General features: G+C 36.5%; 1 protein-coding gene across 1 annotated transcript in view; it reads right to left on the bottom strand.

Moving 5' to 3' along the window:
• Positions 1–1,154: 1,154 nt before the first annotated feature.
• Positions 1,155–22,143, bottom strand: part of CNST (consortin, connexin sorting protein) — a 50,588-nt gene continuing 29,599 nt past the window's right edge. The window contains exons 5-11 of the mRNA XM_069852424.1: positions 21,497–21,583; positions 20,906–21,020; positions 18,324–18,345; positions 18,052–18,148; positions 12,103–12,980; positions 5,420–5,555; positions 1,155–3,835 (exon numbers count right to left, since the gene is read on the bottom strand). Coding sequence (XP_069708525.1) covers positions 3,630–3,835; positions 5,420–5,555; positions 12,103–12,980; positions 18,052–18,148; positions 18,324–18,345; positions 20,906–21,020; positions 21,497–21,583 — 1,541 coding nt within the window. The 3' untranslated portion in view covers positions 1,155–3,629. The remainder of the gene's footprint in view (positions 3,836–5,419; positions 5,556–12,102; positions 12,981–18,051; positions 18,149–18,323; positions 18,346–20,905; positions 21,021–21,496; positions 21,584–22,143) is intronic.

Genomic DNA, 22,143 nt, shown 5'->3' with positions numbered 1-22,143 from the left:
GTTTCAAAAACAAGCCTGTAGTATAGTGTGGTGATGCTATAGCACAGTGCTTTTCTTGGTGTAGTCTATGATATTTGCAGTGAGAGTGCTAATTATGTCACCAGAAAGCTCTTTTTGGCAGTGTATCCTGAATCTGCATCAAAAGCCTTGTTAGTTTTGCTTTATCGTGAGAATCTCTTAAAAATAATTATGCTGAAAGAATAAACTGGGAGGTGGGGGTTTCTAGTAGAGTGCTGTGGGTGATTAAGTGCCCACAACTTCTTTGAAGGTACACCATCAGCCTGATCCAGTCATATTTTAAGAAATTGCTTTTAACTACTGTCAATGCTAAACCATTCCTTGAATTTTCCTATGATCTACAAATGGTTGTATGCTGGAGCAGTACGTTTCCCCTACTGTCAAGCAGAACAGCCATAAAGAAAGCGGCAGGGAAGGAAACAGAAGAAATAAAAACATATACACAAGGGGCTTTAAAATGCACAAAGAGAGAAAAAATTAAAAAGTATGTTTCCTCTTCCTCCTCCTTGTAACAATCTGAGCTCTTGCTCTGTATTATTTTACCTCAAAATACTCAGACAAGAGGAATAACTGTTCAAATCAACTATTTATTTTTAGCTTGGATTTACCTGACTGTAAGATCCTAACTCCTCAGGCAGAAGCAATGTCACCAGCAATCTAAGGAGAATGGAGCATATAGAAAGGCCAACTTCAGGCTTCCTGCAGACTCTTTGAACTTCAATGCAAAGCAAATTCTGTTGGTATCTGCAAGTCTGATAACTGACTACAGATCATGCAAACTATTTGCACTAACAGAATTGTCACTTGAAGCAAGAATTAGTACCATCAGCTTTTTACAAAGGAATGCCAACAGAAATTAGATCCAAATTTAACCACTTTGTTGCAACTGAGGAGTTAACTGCTCAGATAAGGAGCCAGGCAGCCTGTGTGTATGTGCTCCTTCCCCTCCCTCAGATCCTGAAAGATCTAGCAGGTGCGGTACCTCTTGGCATAGGTTTGGTACCTTGGCATAGGTCTGGAAGGCTGGCAAGACACTCCAAGTTACAACAGAACTGTAAGGTAGTTGAGTTACACAGAATGCCTGGCCACTCATTTTTCATTGGGTACATTCTGGTAAAGCGGTGCCCAACCTCTCCGATCGCCCTGCAGGCAGTTTTGCTGATATTAGTGAGTCTTTGCACTGGGAATATAGTGCAAACTGAACATACCACGATTTGGACCACTGGTTTTAAACTGAACTGCTTATTAAAAATTGCTTTGACTTTAAATAGCTTCACAGTTTTAAATAAAATAATTATTTTTAAATAGGTTTAATTAAATGAACCTAGAAGATCTTTGATCTCCACATCTGATATACTTTTGAATAAATAGTTCTATATATACCTCTTGATCTTTTTGGTGATGAAGTGCACAAAAACTTAAAAAGACTTTTTAAAGCTGAAATCAACAGTTTTCTGTTTAGGAATAAACTTAATATCCTGAAACACTCAATGCAAAGTCATAGATATCCAAAATATATTCTAACTACATAGTTCCTATAAATACATATTTTAACCAAATGCATGCTTTTTAATTACTCTGTAAATTACCAAAAAAGGAAAATTAAGATTCTCTTTAAAAGAAAAACTAAATAAATAAACAATCCCAGACTTCAAATAATAAACTGAACCAGCCAGTAACACTTTAAAATACAAAAGTGTCTTTCCTTTTCTCCTTTAGTTCAACGCAGCATTATAATACTCTGAGGACAACAAACAAAAAATATACCAAACTGCCATTCTCAAGTTTCATTCTGAAAGCAAAAGTTTTCATTAATTTGAGCATTTTTGATTTGCTATTTTAATATAAAGTTGCACATGAGGCTACCTAAGGTACAAATAAACTAAGCCTCTGCGGTGAAAACAAAAAGAAAAATCATACATGCATTTATTCTAAAAAAAATGTGATTTTAACTTTCATTTAAAAACCTGTTAAGTATAACAGTATGCTAGGAACAATCAAGCTCACTAGAGGGACAATTTACTTGCAAATGCCAGAAAGCATGATAATTTAATATTATAATTCTGAGCAATATGTTGAAGATTTCATTTCATACTCTTTACAAAATAATATTCTAAACCTGAACACATTGTATTATACAACATGAGGAAGCAGGGAATCACAGAGTGGAGTGAAGTGGATCCCTCAAAATTGCCATTTCCTGAGGTGTAAAGGAATTGTTCCACACTAACACCTTCAGCAGGGCTGGGACATTATGCTCTGTGCCAGAACAGTGCCACATTTTGACCAGAGTGTGGGCAAAAGGCCCGTGTATCTAATTCTCACCTTAACAGTCATGTAAGTGATTCTCACATAACACACAGGGAGGGCTGAGCACCAAGTGAAATACCCATTTAAAATAACTCATTGTTTTGATTTCAATTTGTATAGCTGTTAGAAGAAGAAAAGACTACAATACAGGTCTCAGAACCACAGGACAAATAGATGCAAATGTGCTTTATCTGCAGGAAGGAGTGTCCTTGGACTACCAACATGTCATGGAACTGCACTGAGCTTCCGAATCTCTTCTGTTGGATCAGTCACTCTTTACACAAGCATTCACTCATTGAGAGAGGCTGCAGCCATGCAGTTCAGTGATCCAGTGCACTCCTCTGGCATTAATCAGACATGAGCCCTAATTGCAAGAAATATTCAGAGATAAAGGCAAGGATCATTATTCTCCATTTACAGAGGAGAAACCGAGGCACAAAGTGATTACTGCAAGTCAGTGATGTAGCTAACAGAAGACCCAGTTAGCCCCACACCTGCTACCAGATGCTTTAAAATTGGCCAAAGCTGCTTTACTATCTAAGATGAATAATTTACTAAACATTTTACTTATGGTTCTGTGTTTAGTGAGACCAATGATTTCTTTTTGAACCTTCCATTTCTAAACAGACCCCACAATGCGGGGAGTAAAGTTCCAGGAAATTTAGTGAAATCTGCCAGCAGATTTATCCCACTCATGAATATTCACCGTAAGCTGTAAGACACAGGGTCAGCCTGCTAATCACCAAATGAGGGCTCCGTGAATGCCACTGCATTCATTCTCACTCCACTCAAACATGAACATGGCTCAGCAGGAGAATTAAAATGGAGAAAAATAGTATGACTTCGAAGAAAAATAATGTTTCCATAAAACACAGACTTATTGCATGATAGCTGGAGGCAACACCTTTGCACAAACAGCTGTAAATTAAAGCTGTCCATTTACTAAGCTTCCAGAGATTGCTTACACAATGTGTGGCAATGGGAGAGCTTATAGAAGACAGTTAATTCTCTTCTTTCTTCTTCACTCACTCAAGTTGTTGAAAAGCTACTTGCCCGCTCTCGGGAGAAGAGAATAACTTCTTATTCTCCCATACCACACTGCTACAGCTTAAAATGTGAACATTTTGCCACCGGATCGCTAAACCAGAATTTTCTTGATTTCTAAGTAGAGTTCTCAGTACATCATCAAATACACATCACCTGCAGGTAGCAAGTGTTAGAGAACTTGAAATAACCATTTTTTTCTAGCCTTTCCAGTAATCATTGGTGAGCTCTAAATATGCTGTCTCTGTTCATTCCAACTATGAGAAGGCTATCCAGTGCTTAATTTCTTCCATACGCTGCAATATCTGGGTATAATAGAAGTCCATGTTGTCTGCAAAATCAGTACACATAGGGGATTCCATGTCACCAAAGGTGCAGTACAATGCAGTTCCTCCAATGCTAAGGAAAACAGTTGCTATGCACAGCAGGATCAGCAAAATGCAGGAGCCACCAGCTACTTCATCTGTAAATATAAGAGCAGAAAAGCTTAAAAAGGATGATATACAAAGCAATATGAATGCATATGATAAAAACTGTGGCAGGTTTCTACAATGACTGGGTCAGGAGGTAAAAAGACTCAATAATGCTTACCATGCTTACTGTGTCAAAGTGACCATAATACATATCACAAACTTTATGTTTCTCTACCTAGTCTTTTCAGAAGCCTAAATAATCGTAACAACTTCATTTCTGCAAGCTGTGTGCCTGTCCTGGCTGATACCACTTATGGACTTACCCCACAGTGAAGCAAAATACACTTGACTATGAGAATTTTGCCTTCCTTCTGGAAATAGTTGAAATGACACATCAGCTTTGAAACCAGAACAAATTAAAACATTCTTGCTTCATTTGTACTGACACTGTCAGAGCTACCATGAACTGCTTATGTTTACCGTAACATTCCAACTGTAAGGATAGAGACAAAATATTCAGGGTAGGCTAATATGAAGGATTATTTTACATCTCAGTTATTCTGTGGTAACTTTTTGCATGATTGTTTATTTCAGAGTAAGACCAATAAAGAGGTCGCAGAGGTGCCGCTACAGCCTCACAACTTCAGTTGTTCTTGACAACTTGTATGCAAGAACATCTGTGTCTTCTGTCTGTCAGACTGAAAAGGCTCTAAGAAAATTTCTGAACTCCCTTCACTCTACATCAGTGAGAAGAAATAAGAAAAGAAGAAATAAAAGAAGAAACATCCAAGCGCTTTTTTGTGTGTCAGAAATCAGATTAAAAATAATAAAAGTAAATTTTCCTTTTGAATCACTAAATCCCTGGGGAAAAAAATCACAGAAGAAATTCTGACTGAAACTTTATTTAAAAGATATATTGTTTTAAAATAATTTCAAGAAAAAGATGGGATAAGCTCCCCTTCTGGCAGTGAATGGATTTTCTTTACAGTGTATAAGACACAATATGTTTTTAAGCACCAATGACCTCCATTAATACCATTTATTAGCTGGCACACATAGTAGATAAAGTACTATCATTAATAACCAAAAGTATTTTTCTTAACATCTCTCTAGTTTGAGTACTAGACATCTTAGACATCAAGAAAAACTTAACAAATTAATACACTGTATTTCCTATAAGGCTATTTAGACTATCAAAAAGAAAAGAACGTGTTCAGCCAAAAAAATAATGACACCTTGCAAATATATATGGGTATTTAAAGAGTTGGAAAGCTACCTGTGGACAAAGCATAACAGACTTCTTTCTTTTGCATCCCTCTTCACCTACACTGATTAGATTTAGGGAGAAAGTCTATGTCTCCCACCTCTAAGCTCTAAACAATGAAAGGACATCTATTAGGTGTCACTCACAAACCATTCAGCCAGAGAAATACATCAGTGAATTCAGTCTCAATCAAGCTTTAAGACAAAATTGTACTTATTGCATCCTTTTGTAGCCTTGCTCCCCAAATCTGGTATACAATAATCTTCAATCAATCAACTTCACTTATTACTTGAGTAAGTTTAAAAAGCAAAAAGATCAACATAATTTGCACCTCATGAGTACCACACATGAATTCACATCTTTAAATTACCTTGATCCAATGTGTCTTCCATTTCTTGAAATCTCACTCTTCTCTTTGTTTGCCTTTGTTGGACTTGAGCAATTGTTTTTCCTTCTCTGTCATCTCTCTTCTTTAATATTGACACCAGTCCTTCTGCTGGGGCAATCTATCAGGCAAGACAGTGAGTGGCAGAAGAGATGAGAGAAATCTATTTAAAAATGATCTTAATGAGGAAATGAGCTGCACAGCTAGAAAATGTTTTCTACTATTTTTCTTAAACATTGCAGCACTTGTGAAACCTCCGTTTTGAATACATCAACTCCTGAACATGCAGGACAGCCACAGTATCATTTTGCTGCCTGCTGACACTACTTGCCCTTTGCTGTCAAAGTTAAATGCACATATATTTACTGTCTGGATCATACTTTGTATTTACTGCAACAGTCCCTTTATAAGCTCAGATTATTAAATCACACGGGTGAGGCAGTGGTGAGGAAGGTTCCTGTCAAAAAACACTCTCATCACAGGGCAATAAGAAGTCAATGACACCCTGCTGCTGCCTTTGCCTTTCCAAATATATAATCCTGCAGAGAGTATCAAATGCTTATTGCGAGATTAATTTTCCAGCATTGCAATTGGTTTCCCAAGGTGGACAACAAGCTGCTGTGGGGGCACAAAATCAAACAGAGATAACACCAGGGAAAATGAAAGCTTCAATGCTCTGGACAGATTCCAGTTCCATACTGTAAAAAGGTCTCTGGACACAGCAGCAGTTCCAAAATCCTTTCCTGCATGCTGGTCACCCAAAGGGCTTGCAAAAACAGTGATACAGTTAAGTCGACAAACTTCTCTCTCCTTCGCTACCTCAGCTGGCTTAGCTGCAAGAGTATATACTAAGCCATACTAGCATGTTACTCCAGCCTGAGCAGTCTGTAATTTCCTGATCATTAGAGAAATGAGAGTAGGAGGAGCATCGGGAAAAAAATGGTTTCCTAAGCAAACAGTTCCTGGTGTGCTAAAAATAAACATAAATTAAAATATGAAGCCTATTTAGACATGTCCTTTTTTATCTTAAGATCATCTTTACCTGAAAAAGTCTTAAGTCATCATTTTACAAATCTGAGTAGCACTTTTTATAACTTATTCTGTAGATCAGCAATAACATTTGCTAGATGGAAAAACAGCCTGTATACATTTGTGCTACAGATAAGAAAATACATCACATTTGCAACTGAGTTTACAACTTACTGTTGTAGGAGATGACCCAAAATATCTATAATTTTCACAAAAACTTGAAGTGAAAAAAGCAGCTTTCCAGGTAACTCTGTGAGTGCAGACAACTGACTGCATAACTCCCCCCATACTCTAATCAAGTTAGGAGACCATGCATAAAAAATTGTTTGCATTGCAATTATAAAAGCTGTAGAAAAACAGAAAACAAATGACTTGATAACTCATGCCCCTAAACTTGCTTCATGCTACAAGCTCATATAACACATCGGCGCATAATGTAACCGGAGATTGAACACTGTGAAACGAAGAGCACAATCCAATAGGCACTGTACCAACGATGGCATTTGGCATTTACAACATTTTAACTGGCAAATGTGCCAATTACATTTGCAGGTCTCAAGTCTGGCAGTAATTTATAGCTCTCACCTGGACAAATAATGTTTCCCTGAACAACTCACAGAATTGGTCACTGTGGGTATAGGCCTTCAGTCTTAACATATTTTCCCTAAGTCACACTTGACAGGGTGAAGTTGGTCTCTGTCACATTCCCCCTTCTGATATTCACTGTCCCTTTTGACTACCTGCTCAAGAGCTTGAATGGATTATTTAATGAGACAAAGTAATGAAGTACTTATGAAATAGCGTAAGTGTAGAGGTGGTGGAAAGAAATTGGTTAAGTCAACATATGGAGGACAACTATTTAGCACAAATTTACAAGAAATAATAGCCTGCAAGTGTCTCACCACAACAGACAAGTGCACTGGGGTGAAGCTTCTACTGGTAATGTTAAATTAGCCTTGAAGAACTGCCATGAAAATTTATCACATCAGCCAGAAAATCAATACTGATGCTTCCTTGTTGTGACAAGTAAGGGGGATTGTGTAGGAGTGCATTAATTTGACTTATTTATTTGTGAGGGAGGAGATGAAACTATGCTCTTCTAAAGAGCAGATTATTTTAAGCTTCAGTGTTCTTCAGTGTTCTTTCATAAAGAGGATCAATGGCTCCACCTGCACCATCCACGCAGCAGTCCAGCTGTTACCTGACATGCGTGTCCACAAGTTGTTCAGATTGCACTGGGCAGGAATGTCACCCAGGGACAGCAGAGTGTTTGTACCAGTGCACCCTATGATTAGTATCCAGTGATTCATTATGCAAGTAGTCACTTCAAACTGCAACACTTCATTTTGACTGTTGGATCTTAGCAGTTCTTGAATGACTGCGTCACAAGTTCTGTCTTCTCCAAGCTTAAAACCAGAAGGCTATCTTTGACAGGATTATGTGGAAATGTGTGCTTCTGTGATTACAGTTACATAAAAAGCTTGCAAAGGAGTCTTGCTACAATGAGGTTCACTTACTCTTCCTGTCAGTCTGTATGGCTGTGTTTCAGGTTTTACTTCTAAGCATATAAAGAACTAATCAACACAGCACAGGTTTCTCTACTCTGAACATCATCTTTTGCTTAAAAAGGGCTTTTGATTTTGCAATAAAATTAGTGTGACTAGTGTCAAAAGTCAAATATCATACTTTTAAGAATTTCCCTTTACCTGGTATGTAACTCATATCTAGAATATTCAATCTACCTTTTTTTTTGTTCTGCAAAGGACCTGCAAAGCTATGCCTTTTAATCAGGACACAGTTTATTGTTAAAATGCAAATACAAACATATATAATTCTGCATAAAGAAATACTTACATCTTGTCTTCTACCATATTCTCAACTGTAGCTCAAAAATATGTAATGCAAGGATCCCCACATTTTATTATTTTCAGCCATAAAAATGTCATTACTATAAATTTGTCATGTAAGAATAGGGTCCATCAATCTTCCTACAAATAAAATCTCATTCAATTAAAACAATCCTAAATGCATTTTTCCGTCATACCTTTAATTTAGAAAATTTTCAAAGCAATATTCAAACTGATGGCATTAGATCCATCTCCCATTAATTAAACATCCAAGGAGAAGGACTTAGCTTACATACTTAAAGGTTTCCATCCTAGTCTTTAGGAGGCAGGAGGAATTTAAAAAGGAAGAATACATTATTTAAATTGGAAGTTAACAAGGGAACTGTGGTTAACACAGTTGACCACAAGCCAAGCTTCTAGTCGACTTGAACCACAAGAGGGAAAAATGTAGGCTTGCATCAGGCTGCACTGCAGACAGCTCTGTTACATGAAAGAGCTACAATAAAGGACCTTATTGAAATATTGAACATTTTCTTAGTTCCAAGTTAGATAATTAACAAAAGATGCTCTTGGAGCATCTATGTAAGTGAGCTTACTCAGTCAACTCTGTTGGCCTTCACAAAATCTTTTCTAATTACTGCACAGGACCTAAAAATGGCATACAGTTATGTGGTGGCCTTTTGACAAACAGTCAAAAAGGAAAGCAGCAATGACTGTTGTTTAATTGAAACTCTGTCAAATATTTTAGCCCTTCTCTTTTTACCGCTGTTAATACAAAGTGATTCTGCTTCACAGAAAAGTTTTAAACCTGTTTGGATAAAGTTTAATATCCTGGGTGCAAAATAAGAAAAATAAGCTCTAATTAAACTACCTGTCTCTTCTGTGTTTAAAATAGCATTTGCTAATAAAATATTAAAAAAATCCTTCTTACATTATGCATATTTTTGTGAAATACGATGCGTGTATATATATATTTATAAACATAATAGACAAAACTATGAAAATAAGGTCCTGTACTTCAAGCTCTTAGAGAAAACAGATTAAACTTGACTATGGGAATAATTCATAGCATACAAAAGTAACTAAAAAGCCCCAAAACAGAGGTACTGCAAACTGGGATGTAGGAAGAACATTGTATGAAGGATTTTGTTCTGAATACAGAGAAGTACTCAAGGAGGACTTGTATATTCTTCTGTAAGCTGTATTCCTTCTTCAGTTACCTAGCAAAGGCCTACAGATAAACTAAGAAGACACCTTTTTAGAAGTCTTTCCCCTCCAGAATCTGGTGGAGACTTCATTTCCAATCAAATCAGCTCTGCTGACCACTTCAAAGCTCTATGATAGCTGTATGAATCTAGTTTCTATAAAATGACAGTGATTTTCTATCATTTGCACATTGTTGTGCATGGTGTATACTACTGAAGAAACACCCACTATAAGGGACTGTATAATATGCAAAGCACTATTTTAATCTTGCAGTTATTTAAAGCTAGAGTCAAAATTTAGTGTATTTTCAGTCCTGTGGTTTGTTCTTGTAAATGGTAAACTAAAAGCAAGCAACATAAAGGATCTTAATTAGAGAACTACATGAGATGATTCTTTGCTCTCACTAGTCAAACAGAACTTTCTCACTGTAAATAGATACACAATTATTTACCCTTTCCCATTTTCAATAAATTTACACCACAGTTGAAGAAGATTAATGAAATTTTGACCTTCCATGTGATTTTTGTACCTATGTTATTTCAAAACAATCTTTAATTCTGCCTTTCATTCTAACTACTATCACGGTCAAATTGATTTATGGTGTTCCTGGTTTTGTTTTGTCTTTTTTTTTAAATTGTCACACCAGTACATTTATTGTAATCAAATTAATTTTATTTTGTGTGGTTACCAAGGCCTTTCCTAGGCCTTTCACATATACTGTATGAAAACATTACGACAAGAAAGGAAGAAATGTTACGGCTGAGTGCAAAGATCTGTGTGCTTGTCAAAACATCAGTGGCATCTTATTCTAGCACTAAAACAAACTCAGTGAAAGGAAGTTAAAAGTGCTGCTTTCTCAGGGGTGCTAAACTCTCTCAATTTCTGGTATCTTCCAGGGAAGCTGTAGGTGCTCACCACTTCTGAAAAGCAACCCCTGGGGTAATCATAGGTGGTAAGATTTACTGGAAAAACAAAATATAAGTGTATAATGAAAATACAAGCTGCTTTGCTGTCCTTAACTCACTCTGCTGCATCTAGAAATGTCAGGTATTGCAAAACAGCACCAGATGCTGCATATTACAAATTTTAATCAGTATTGAGATTAACTCCTTTTCTCTTCTCCCTGATTTAAATCCCCTGCCTCTCACACAATTCCAATCTCTTGCTAAGGACGATTCAAAAAGATTCCCATCGATGCCAGCCAACATTACGCCTTATATGGCTAGAAAAAGTACTATGGAAAGACTCAAGGTACTTTTTCCTCTCCAGAGACTCAACTCTGCCATCGAAGTACTGGCAGTCCTAGAACTGGGATAGCAAACTAGAAATAAAACTAGATTCTCTGTAAAGCAACATCATCGGTCACTGAGGCAACCCATACGAGCATAATTTTTCTGTTTGCTATCACAATTTCTGAAATGCAAATGGCACAACCATAGCCACTTCAATGTTATAGGATTAATTTAGGATTTTTCTACTTGAAAAAGAATAGTTCTCTCCTGTAGCTTAACTTGATGAACTTTCAAGTGAACTCAAAAGAAATCTAATCCTGAGGGATGATATTTAAACTACTCTTCTGTTACACGTGTATATGGAATTAGCACAGACTGTCAACAAAATGCTCTTTTTCAAAACCATCCTCATCCATAATAACATCACTAGTATTCAGTTCCCTGCTTGGCTGCTGTCCCTGAGTGACAGTAGGTTCTTGGCCTCTGTGCATTAGCTTCTGATCTAGAGAAGTACTCTTATTTTATTGTCAAAGGACGTTGTTTTGTTCAGTGCATTTAAAAACAGAGATGAACTAAGACGACACCCTTTTAAAGTCTTCCCCCTCCAGAATTTGGACTCACATAATTTCACAGTAATCTCATATTTTCATTCAAATAAAAAGCTTTTAAGGTCCCATGGTTGCAAATGCACCAAAATCCAGAAGACAAACAAAGTGAAGATGATGTCGTATGCTCTCAAAAAAAGTCCCAACGCAATTAGTTTTCTATATTTTCAAAAGAGCAATCTAACTTATGAAGCACTCATCCTTGTTGTGGCTTATCAGTAGTGCTTCAGAAACATGGGTTCAGGCTTAGAAGTTATTTCTTAGTTTTGGTTGAGCAACAAAACTGTCTAAACTTGGCAAAACTAGGTGGTCACACATTCATACGCAGAGTTTATTACATATGTAGTTCTCACCTATATGGAACAGGCACAGAAAAGCAAATTTTAATCTATGAATACAAACAAATGTCACATCATAGGCATTATGTAAATCTCTGACATGACACTGTGACTTAACAAGTCACAGTCCATCTCTTAACAATCTCTGTCAGAATAAAAAAGAAAATGGTGTTCGCACTCATATGTAAAAGTCAATCTAATTTTTAGAAACATAGAACACTGCTGGTCAAGAAGGAGGCAAACAGGTAAACTTTTTTCTGAATTGACTCAACAGTTAAAGAAGTGTAGATTTCTTTTCAAATTAAATAAGTGATAAACAAAGCAATATTTAACACATTTTGAAGTTGGCAGTATCTAAAATATTTTAATTGAGATAAACATGGAAGATTTCATAGGATTTGCAGTATTTACCTCAGCAATCTCTATCCTTCTTGCAAGTTCATCAAGAGAAGAAAAGCTGTCATCTAGTGATAAAGCTTCCAGTGAATTGCAAGATGCTCGTTCAGGTGAAATATCTGGAACAGTGTCAAAGTCCTCTTGGTTTGCTAAGTTTGCAAATGATTCTTCAGTGTCTATTATGTTACCATTTAAAAATCTGATAAATAAATCTTCTTGCTCTTCATTATTTACCTTCACCTCCTGTCCTGCTGTTCTCTGTATTTCCTTGCACACTCCTGAATGGGCAGTACTCTCCTGCTCAGATACCTTATTACACCCAGAGCATACACTTGATGCAGTTCTGTCCCATGAAGATTTTTCATTGTCATCATTGAGCTGTTTCTGCTGCTGCTCTAAATCACTGTTTCCAAGCTGGCCAGTAGCAATTTCTGAAGAACCAGCAGCACGCTTTGATCTGAGCAGATTTCTATCACCTTGCACGTCTTTATCAGCAGAAACCACATCAGTAGGCATACAATCAGCATCTGTTAAAACCAAAGCATCTACCATTGGCTTAAGAGACAGTTTCACTCCAGGCTCCCCAGTTGTGCCTTCTATTTTTTCCACATCCTTAGAGAGCCCTCTTTCTCGCAGCTGCAAACTGTTATCTTTACTGGCATCCCCAGATGATAAACAGCCTGAAGAAGGCCTGCCCACTGTCCCTGTGGACTGGGTGTGTGGCTCCAGTGTTGATTCAGCACTGCAGTGCTGCTCCTCCATGTGGTCCTTTCCTGCAGCTATCCAAAGGCTTCCTGCCCCTGTCTGTGTTTCAGTTTTATTTTCACCTGGAGAACTAGTGCTCAGCTGTTTATCTTCTTTCTTTGGTGCAATGCCAGGAAAAGTTTCAGTACCTGAGTGCAACAGGAAAAACAGTTTCAGTGTTTTTAAATGATTCAAAGCATCAGCCAAGGGAGGAAAGAGTATACTGTGATTTGATAATGTTGTAACCTAATGCTTTAAAATGCACTGCCATGAAGGGCAGCTATTTTATGTTCCAGTCAGAATAAAAGTTTTGTTAGTAGTCTGCAAAGCTGACTCCTTATTCAGCAAACTATCTGCACATATTCTTGCAGGCAAAGCATATGCTTTTGTGCCCTTCTGAAAAGAGTTACTCCCATACTTCAAGGACAATAGGTATGCAAGTATCTTTCTGAACAGCTACATTTCTTCTAAAGCATATTTTATGTGAGTGCATCTACTGGAGGCCTGGAGCTCAGACAAATGCACTTAATTACAGAAAACTCCATTTTGATGCTAATGTACCTATCACACAGGGAGATTTCTATATTTCCTTTACAGAAGCTGAAATCAAGCTAATTTAAAAAAAAAATTAAATGCAATTCTTTAAGTGGGTAACTAGATCCTTTGGTTAACACTAAATTAGATAACCAATTACAATATCTTACGTAGCGGACTACACAAAAAGAAGTTGCTCTTTGGATATGTAAGTCAGTTTACATATTTAAAACTAGATTATTTCTGCATTCACATTTATAATACAAATGAAAATTTATTTTTCTTATCTGAAATTTCAGAGAAACAAGGGGAATTCTACACAGCTTATGAATTCAACCACTATTGTCATGATCTGCTGATGAAGGGGTAGGTAGTTGGCCCAAGTTGTCAATAAAATTATTAAACATTAGCCACTATGAGAAGTTCAAAGCCAAATATTCCCTTTTAGACTTCAGAAGAGAGAAAGGGGTATTTAAAATCAGAACAGCAAAGCAAGCTAGCTGTAGCAGAAAATGCATTTTATTCCACACTTTCATAAAAACTAAGTTGAGGCTCTGTTATAGTAGGACTACCATTACAGTAAAAGTAATAACCTCAAACAATAGATTAATACCTCTAGAAAACAGCCATTTGCACATTTGGTCACAGAAAAATGTATTCATAAGACTTTTCTGCTTTAATGCAGAGATTAAATAACGCCCTTAGGAACTGCAGATGTTCTCACAAGAATAACTGCAGCTCTCTATGCCAATCTTATCCTTCCTCACCTGTTAAAATCTCACTTAAAATATGAGCAATTTCCTGAACTTGTAACATGAAACACGGTCATATTTGTTAGGTTTTAAAGAAATGCTGGCATTAATTCACTGTATTCAGGAATAATTTTATTAAATTCCAAAGCATCTTCATTTTAAAGGATAATGAAATACAAGGTAGCACAGAAAAGACAGGCTCGGAAATTGAACAAGAAAATATCTCACCATACAAAAGCACAGAAAAAAAAATCACAACATTAACAGATAGGTACAGGAAACATAACTTCTTTAAAACACTGAAAAGAAGGAATGGGTATGAGATAGGGACTTTTTGAAAATTAGACACAGATGAGTAGATAGCTCAAGAGATTTGTAACAGGATACTGAGCCCTTCAGAAATAGGTCATGAGTTCAAACACAGCCTGGATTATAAGTACCAGATTTTGTTACCATCTGTCAATTTTTCCTAGTGGATAAATTGATATTACAACAGGCATCTTTATTGCCACCTCCAACTGCAACAAAGATTAAATGGAATCAAAAATTAAATCAAATTCTTTACCATGAAAGGTGTCCCTTGAGCTCAGGGCTCTATTCCTAAGAAAGTAATAAAAGATCTTAGCGTTGTTGATCTAAATACAGACGTATTGGAAATGAGAAGTAATGATCATTTGCGCATTCCACATCAAATTTTCACCAGCTTTCAATATTTTCTTTACACCTACTTCAACACACCTGCTTCGGACAACTCATGCCCACTATATACTCAAGGCGAGTAAAGACTAGAGTTGAACGTTTAATTATAAAAGAAACTTTTCCCTACTAAGTTAAATGAAGATGAGCTCACCAACTAAGCAGTAACTTTTATCTAACTGTCAGAGATATAACGAAGCATCTACTGAAATTTTTCTAACAATGAAAGCACTTATGGTAATTTAAGAAATGTTTTTTTCCCCCCAAATAAAGTTACTTTAAAATTGATGTTTGCTTTGTTCAACCCAGAAGCCTGTAGCCACCAATTTTTTATCCTGTTATGACAGCCTACCAGAGAGAGTTCTGACCCACAGTATTTCACCAGTGGAGAATTCACACTTCTCCTCTTTTTTCCCATTTAAAAACAAATACCATATGACCTAACAGGGAAAAGAGTATAAGCAGTTTCTTGTCACCTTGGAAACACATCTATATGTACATGCTGCAAACTTATGCTAAAGTATTTATTAAATTAATTATTTCATTAGAAAAGTTTCATGAAATACATTACTTTGATAATCTTTAGTTAACATAAAGGCTATTAAGGCTTTCAGTCAGAAACTGAAGAAGTTAATGGATATAGAATGGATCAAATCTCCTCTTTTAACGTACACACATACAGCTTAAGGGCCCAGTTCTTTCTGTTGGTAGACTCAAAAAGGGTGAGAAAGGAACATGTAATAGAACAGACCACTCGCAATCCTTTGCTCAGAAGGACAGAAAACCAATTCAGTTACTCTCCCAGGAATCTTGACTAGTCATCTTCTTATAAAGCTGATTCTTGGTCACTATATCCTCAGTAGAGAGGAATCGTAAATCCTTTGGATCAATTGATTACAGAAGCTCAAACTATGCTCCCAAATGGCTGCAACTGGATGAGGGGACTGAGCGGTCCCTCAGTAAGTTTGCAGGTGATACCAAGGTAGGCAGGAGTGATGATCTGCTTGAAGGTAGGAAGGCAGTACAGAGGCATTTGGGACAGGCTGGACCAATGGGCCGAGGCCAGCCATTAAGGGTTTAACAAGGCTCAATGTTGGGTCCCGCACTTGGGCCACAACAACTCCAGGCAATGCTACAGGCTTGGGGAAGAGTGGCTGGAAAGCTATCCAGCAGAAAAGGACTGGAGAGTGTTCATCAAGAGCTGGCTGATAAATTTCTAAGAGAAGAAGAAAAAGTTTGCACATACAATTCTCATCTTTCATAATGTAAAGAAAAAAACCCAAACAACCAAAAAGCAGAACACAAGGATTCTAAATTTTCAATTAGAAGGCCTATGCATTTAGGCTAAGGCTGAACAGGTTAGTATTAGGAACTACATGGTTATAGCATACGGCTCTGCTGTGGTTCAGGCAAAAATCAAGAATGAGCTCCAAATGGCCATAGTGCTTGTAGTCCTGAGCTGGGTCACTCAGCCACAGCTTGAATAATTTTGAGTGCAGCACTGAGCGTTGTACACAAATTCAGAGTTATGGATCATCTTTGTCCATTCTCTGTAATACTTCATACTGATGCCTTCCCTACTCAAAACCTTTTAATTGCAACAAAAACATTCAGTCCCATGCTGCTGATGCATTGACTCAGTGATGGGCAGCCAAAGCTAACTGACCACAGTAGCCTTAACAGATCAGGGTGCTTCCTCAAGAATGTGCTAATCTTCTGAAAAGCATCTTTTGAAAATCATAAGCATTTCAACTTGAGTTAGGCTTGAAATATCCATATCTTTGTACTGAAAAACTATTTAGCACTGCTGGAAAAATTTCAGCAGAACTGCTTCCTATTAGATGACATAGCTTTATTAATTTACAAACATTTCACCGGTACTCAAAGATTTTGATGACCTCTTAATAAGAGTTATGTTAAGAGAAAGGCATGAAAAAAGTATCATTAACACCATTAATTACTTCCACATTAAGTTTAGTATGTCTAGATGTTGTACTACAGTATTTTAACATTGACACAAAATGTTCATTAATTCACAAGCTTCAAACGTTCAGAAATTCTGCTTTCCAGAAAGCTTTTGTTCCCACTTAGAATAAAAACAATGGAAAAATTGTAAGTACCTAGTTTTTTCCCAGCCATTTAAACTCAAAAAGCACGGGGTTCTTCTGATCTGCCTTCTGATCTGTAGAACGTTTGTGTCATGTTTTCAATGTTTTGTGTTCAGTTAGATTACAAGAACAAAGACAGAGAAAAGGCAGAATAGTGGTCATGTTAAAAAGAGATAAAGATGAGGATGATTCATATACAGAGAACTGTGACTGCACCTTCATTAATTCCTGATTCTCCTGAAAATCCTGGCTGATACGCACTTGTAGCATAGTTTAGGTTGAAAAGGACTTTCTGAGGTCACTCAGGCCAACACTCATCTTGTGAGAAATTCTAGCTCGTTTTGAGGAAAGGTACTCAGTTTAAGCCAATTCTGGCAACCTGGACGTGGCAAAAAAAGTAACTTTTTGCTTGAAGAGGGAAGAGGTAAATCACAGCCTGGCAGTCTACCAATGCTCTTTCCCTCTATGTCTTGTTTTTAACAATTAATTAATTTGCAAATGTTTCATAAGAACCCAATGATTCCAACAAATTACTCAAACAAAACAGCCACTGCCCCAAAGCAGGGGGAGGAAAATTAAGCTGACATAAAAGTGTGTACTGAAAAAAAAAAAAAAAATTAAGTATCTCTCTCTCTTCAAGACCCCCCAAAAGCTTCCTAATTTTCTGTGCAGTTATAGAAAAATGTGTATCAAAATCTGCCTATCACATGTAATTTAAAATATTTACTAATATTGTTAACTATACTGAATTGCCACAACTTGAAAATATTTGTCACCAGAATGTTTATCTTATGTTTTATTCAGACAAATTACGTATCTTATCTCTAGTTTTATATAACTTTGTAGATTTTGTAGGCTGCCGTAAATGCATGCATATTTAAAAGACATTTTTTGATGGAGGCTAGAATTACCTGAATTACAATCCTGCATATCAATACTAACTGAAATTCCATACATGTCCATTGTGCAGTTGTGGAAAAAAAAGTAAAATTTGCACAAATGGATGAATCTGTGGGAATCCAACAAATGCTGTAGCTTCAAATGCAATAGCTTCATAGTATTTATAGGAATATGTCATTACAGGATACTATTCTAAACATATACACATGTACACACACATACACACCTACCTGATTTAAAAGCAGTCGCTTCTCTTTCCTTTAAATGTTTTGATTCCATTAACTGAAGCAAAAACCAGCTTTCCCGTGTATTTTCTGCAGTTACTAGCTGTAAAATATGATAGTATTTCCTGTAATTTTTTTAATTAAACACGAACACTGTGACTTTTTGAGACAACCAAACTTCAAACAGTTTCTATACTAAACTGGAAAGATTATACCTAATACTATAAAAATATATTCGCAATCTTTACAAAGCAGTATTCAATCGAACAGCCACTTACCTTATTTTTCGATGCCTGTGGCCTGTGGCAATAAAGAAAAAAAGAATAAATTAAACAACTTAGTAGCAACACTCTTCATAGCTAATTTCACTGAAATCTTACAGGCCTTTGCTCTGCTCTAATATTAGCACTGAACTTTTCTTACATTGAAAGCATCAGCATGCTAGCATACTTTCAAGCACAGATCTGTACCATATGTGAATATTATGAGAAGACCTATTAGCCCAAACAATGCTCCACCTAATTGAGGAAGCAGTCAAAAGAAAATTTACTGCAATGTGTCACGCAATCTAAATTCCTGTAAAATTTTATGTTCAGAAGGAACTCTACCAACTTTAAATATGATGTAAGGACTCAGTACCTACTAGTATTAAAAATACTTATCACTATAACAGAGACTGAGGAACGGCGAAAAAAAAACCCCACAAAATATCTTTCCCTCTCCACAGACATTGGGACATGTTTTCTAGGTACTGTGAGATACAGCAGCTCCAGCTGATTACATTGGGATTCACAGGTGAGTCAGCACTGCTAACAGACAGCATGGACTTTACAAACTGTTTAGAGATTCATGCACAATGTCTTTTATCATGCACAATCTGTCTTGCAGCCTTTCATACCACAATGAAGACAAAATGTTGAGCATTTTGTTTAAAGCTACTAAAAAAAAAAAAGAGAAGTAGGAGAGATAAGAGGGAAAAGCACTGATGTTCACGGTATCTAATAAAAACTTTTATAACTTGCACTGACTTTTAAATTTTACCATCTAAACTTCAAGTAAAGGACATTCAAAACTATCTTTAAACAACAAACACGTCCAGATGTAGCTGTAGACCTTGAGTATCAGAAAAAGTTACATTACTTTCAGTAAGAAAAGCAAAATGCTCTTATTTTCCAAGGCCTGCATGTTATTAATTAAAAAATAAAGTATAATTTTAATTAGAAAATAAATTGAAATTAAAGCCTAGGAAAAAGTATATGAAACAATAAAAGCGAATAGGCTTTCACCTAGAGAGTCTGGAAGAGTAATCATATTAATTGCAGAGAACTGATCATACCAAATGAACACAAGCCTTAATTTTAATCAAATTTCTCAGAACCAGGAATGATGTTCCATAACTGCAATTTAGTATTTTAAAGTGTAAAAAAGTGCATGGAAAAATTAGTAGGAGAAGGCAGAGTTATTCTCAACAAGGTGACAATTGAAGTGACAACAGCAAGGTGTTACTAGTTGCAGCTTATATAAATTGCAATAGAAGTGTATCTTGATCTTCCTCTGGGCTTGCAAGGTTACGTGCAAGGAAATGTAGGCTGAGGAACTCTGCAGGCACTCAGAATGCGGCCTCTCAGTAGCACCAGGCTGTGGGTGTAAACATGCAGCATGTAAACACGCAGCCACAGCGCTAGAGCTGCCTCCTCCTCGTTTGGAAACACAGGAGTATACTTCCCTGGGGCTCCTTCCCAAACATATTCAGACAACAAATAAACAATCTCTGCCAGGGTACTGGCAGTCAGCCTGGGTATTTTCAAATTTCTGTATGGCCACCCAGAAGGAAAAAGTGTGGAAGCAAAATCATATTCTCTAGGAGCAACAGGAATATTTTGGTTTTGCTACATCCACACTAAACCAACACAAATGTATTAGAACAAGTTCTTTCTCACTCATCTGACTGAGAGCATACCAAAATATCGTGTTGGTATTTTCATGGTCTTTGAATGTGGTTTGTTCCCCTGTTGTCAATGGCTGATAATTTTTCAGTGGCAGCTAGTATGATTTTTAACATTGCCCCTTAAATTCAATGCCTAGTAGGTAGGATATTCACCCATGAAGTAAGACCTTCTCCTTCCTGATGGTTACAGTCCCATACGTATTACTGCCCAGAAAAGCAGCCTAGGCAACGTCCAAAATTTTGTGATACTGTGATACACTGATTCAGGAGGCTGCTGAATCAGGCAAAACAGGTGGAAACTAAAATCGCACAGCTTTTCAGAATACTGCCACACTAGAAAACTACAGAATCACTGCCTCATAATGTTCATGCAACCTACATGAAATCAACAGAAGATAACGAGAATGACTTAAAGCTTTAGAGAATTATCCAAAAATGTGAAAAATTTGGGAATAAAATCCTATAGGGTAGATGTGAGTGCTGAGGTCCAAGACGCTGGGCAACTGCATTTAAAAAACAATGATTAAAACAACAAGTATAGACACAATCACCACCATCAGTTCTACAGCCCCTCTCTTCCTAAATTAACACTATTCAGTTTTCACTTTTGCTGAAAATACTTACAAATTAACTCAAAACTCCATTTCTATCAAATTAATGATTAGCTTAAAAAAACCCAGGTCTAGTCTGTATACATTCTTCAAACTACATTAAAAGACTGAAAATTGATGGTAACAGAAACACTTCAGTCAGTTACATTTCAAAAACAACCACCACATTATAAGCAAAATCATTAAAGTCAAGAGGATACAACTCTAAACTGACTACTTTAAAATACCTATACTGGCAAGTAGGCAATAGCTGTGCTAACATATTAGTACTGGAAAATTAATAACACATTCTTATACTTACTGTTGATGTGAAGAGCAAACTCGAGTAAGTTTTTCCAACTCCTCACCACTCAGTTCTTTAGCTGAGTTCCTCAGTGTTGTAACTGGACTAGGAACCGCTGTTTTCCATTTTCTTTCTAAATTATATCAAAATAATTTTCACTCAAAGTATCATAAAAGCAGTATTTGCTTAACATAAAAAATATATGTGAAACTCATTAATGCAGAAATTTTGACAGCTCTTCCATGTATGCTCTACAATCTTGCTTCCGACTATCAAAAAAAACCATTGTATTTTCCCACAACACACTATTTTCATTACATCAGATTCACCAATCTTAAACAAAATAATATGCTCAACACAACTGTGGATCAATCAAAGTCTCAATTAACAGAATAAAGAAGGACAAACTATTTGCACCTGTTCTGTGCAACATATAAGGAGAGATACAAAGCAGGAACACTTTTCTTGTAGCAAGTTCAAAGAAATTCTGATATAAATGCTGCTTTTGCTATGTAACATTTTTAAGCTGGAAAAATGTATACGCTTTCCTTTAGAAACACAAATCAAACCTACTCTTTCTTCGACCATATTAGTTTAGCCTGTACTCACCCCACTGGTCCTGTATGGAAGAAAGATTTGCAAGTAGCTGCTCATGATACAGTCGTTCAAGCTGAATGAACTTCATTGCCTTCTCATCTGAATGGAAGGTTAAAGAAGAACGCACTCATATATAGACACATTATGATTTATTTATATTTGGCACCATACTTAAAGGGCAATCATAATGTACCTGAAATTTTACATAATTGAATCAGGATGAACAACGGCTAGCACTCAGGATTCTGTATGAGGAAGAAAATAATAGCATACATGAAAAGAACAATTAGGAAGTAAGATGAGAAAAGTTCTCTTCAGCAGTTACCTCTTCCCACACACTTTTAAGTCCAACAAAAGTTTTTCTAGAAAAGAAATGAGCAATATGTTATTATGCTGACAACTCTTATCAGAAAATAAATATCTTGGAAATGAAAAGCAAGTCAATTATACAAATACCAGTATGTGTCTCTCAAGAAATACAACTTTATGTCAATAATCATAACCAAATGAAAAAATGGTTCCTTTCTACTGACCAGCTGGAGAGAATATTTAAAAAAATCTCCCTAACTCAAACTTTCAAAAACTACCCTCCCTCTTTTCAGTCATTGCATATAATGCTGTGGGACAGCTCAATTTGCCTTTTGTCTTCTTTCTGAAGA

Source organism: Phaenicophaeus curvirostris, chromosome 2, assembly GCF_032191515.1.
Source record: "Phaenicophaeus curvirostris isolate KB17595 chromosome 2, BPBGC_Pcur_1.0, whole genome shotgun sequence".
NCBI lineage: Eukaryota > Metazoa > Chordata > Aves > Cuculiformes > Cuculidae > Phaenicophaeus > Phaenicophaeus curvirostris.
This window is presented reverse-complemented; position numbering and strand designations above follow the sequence as displayed.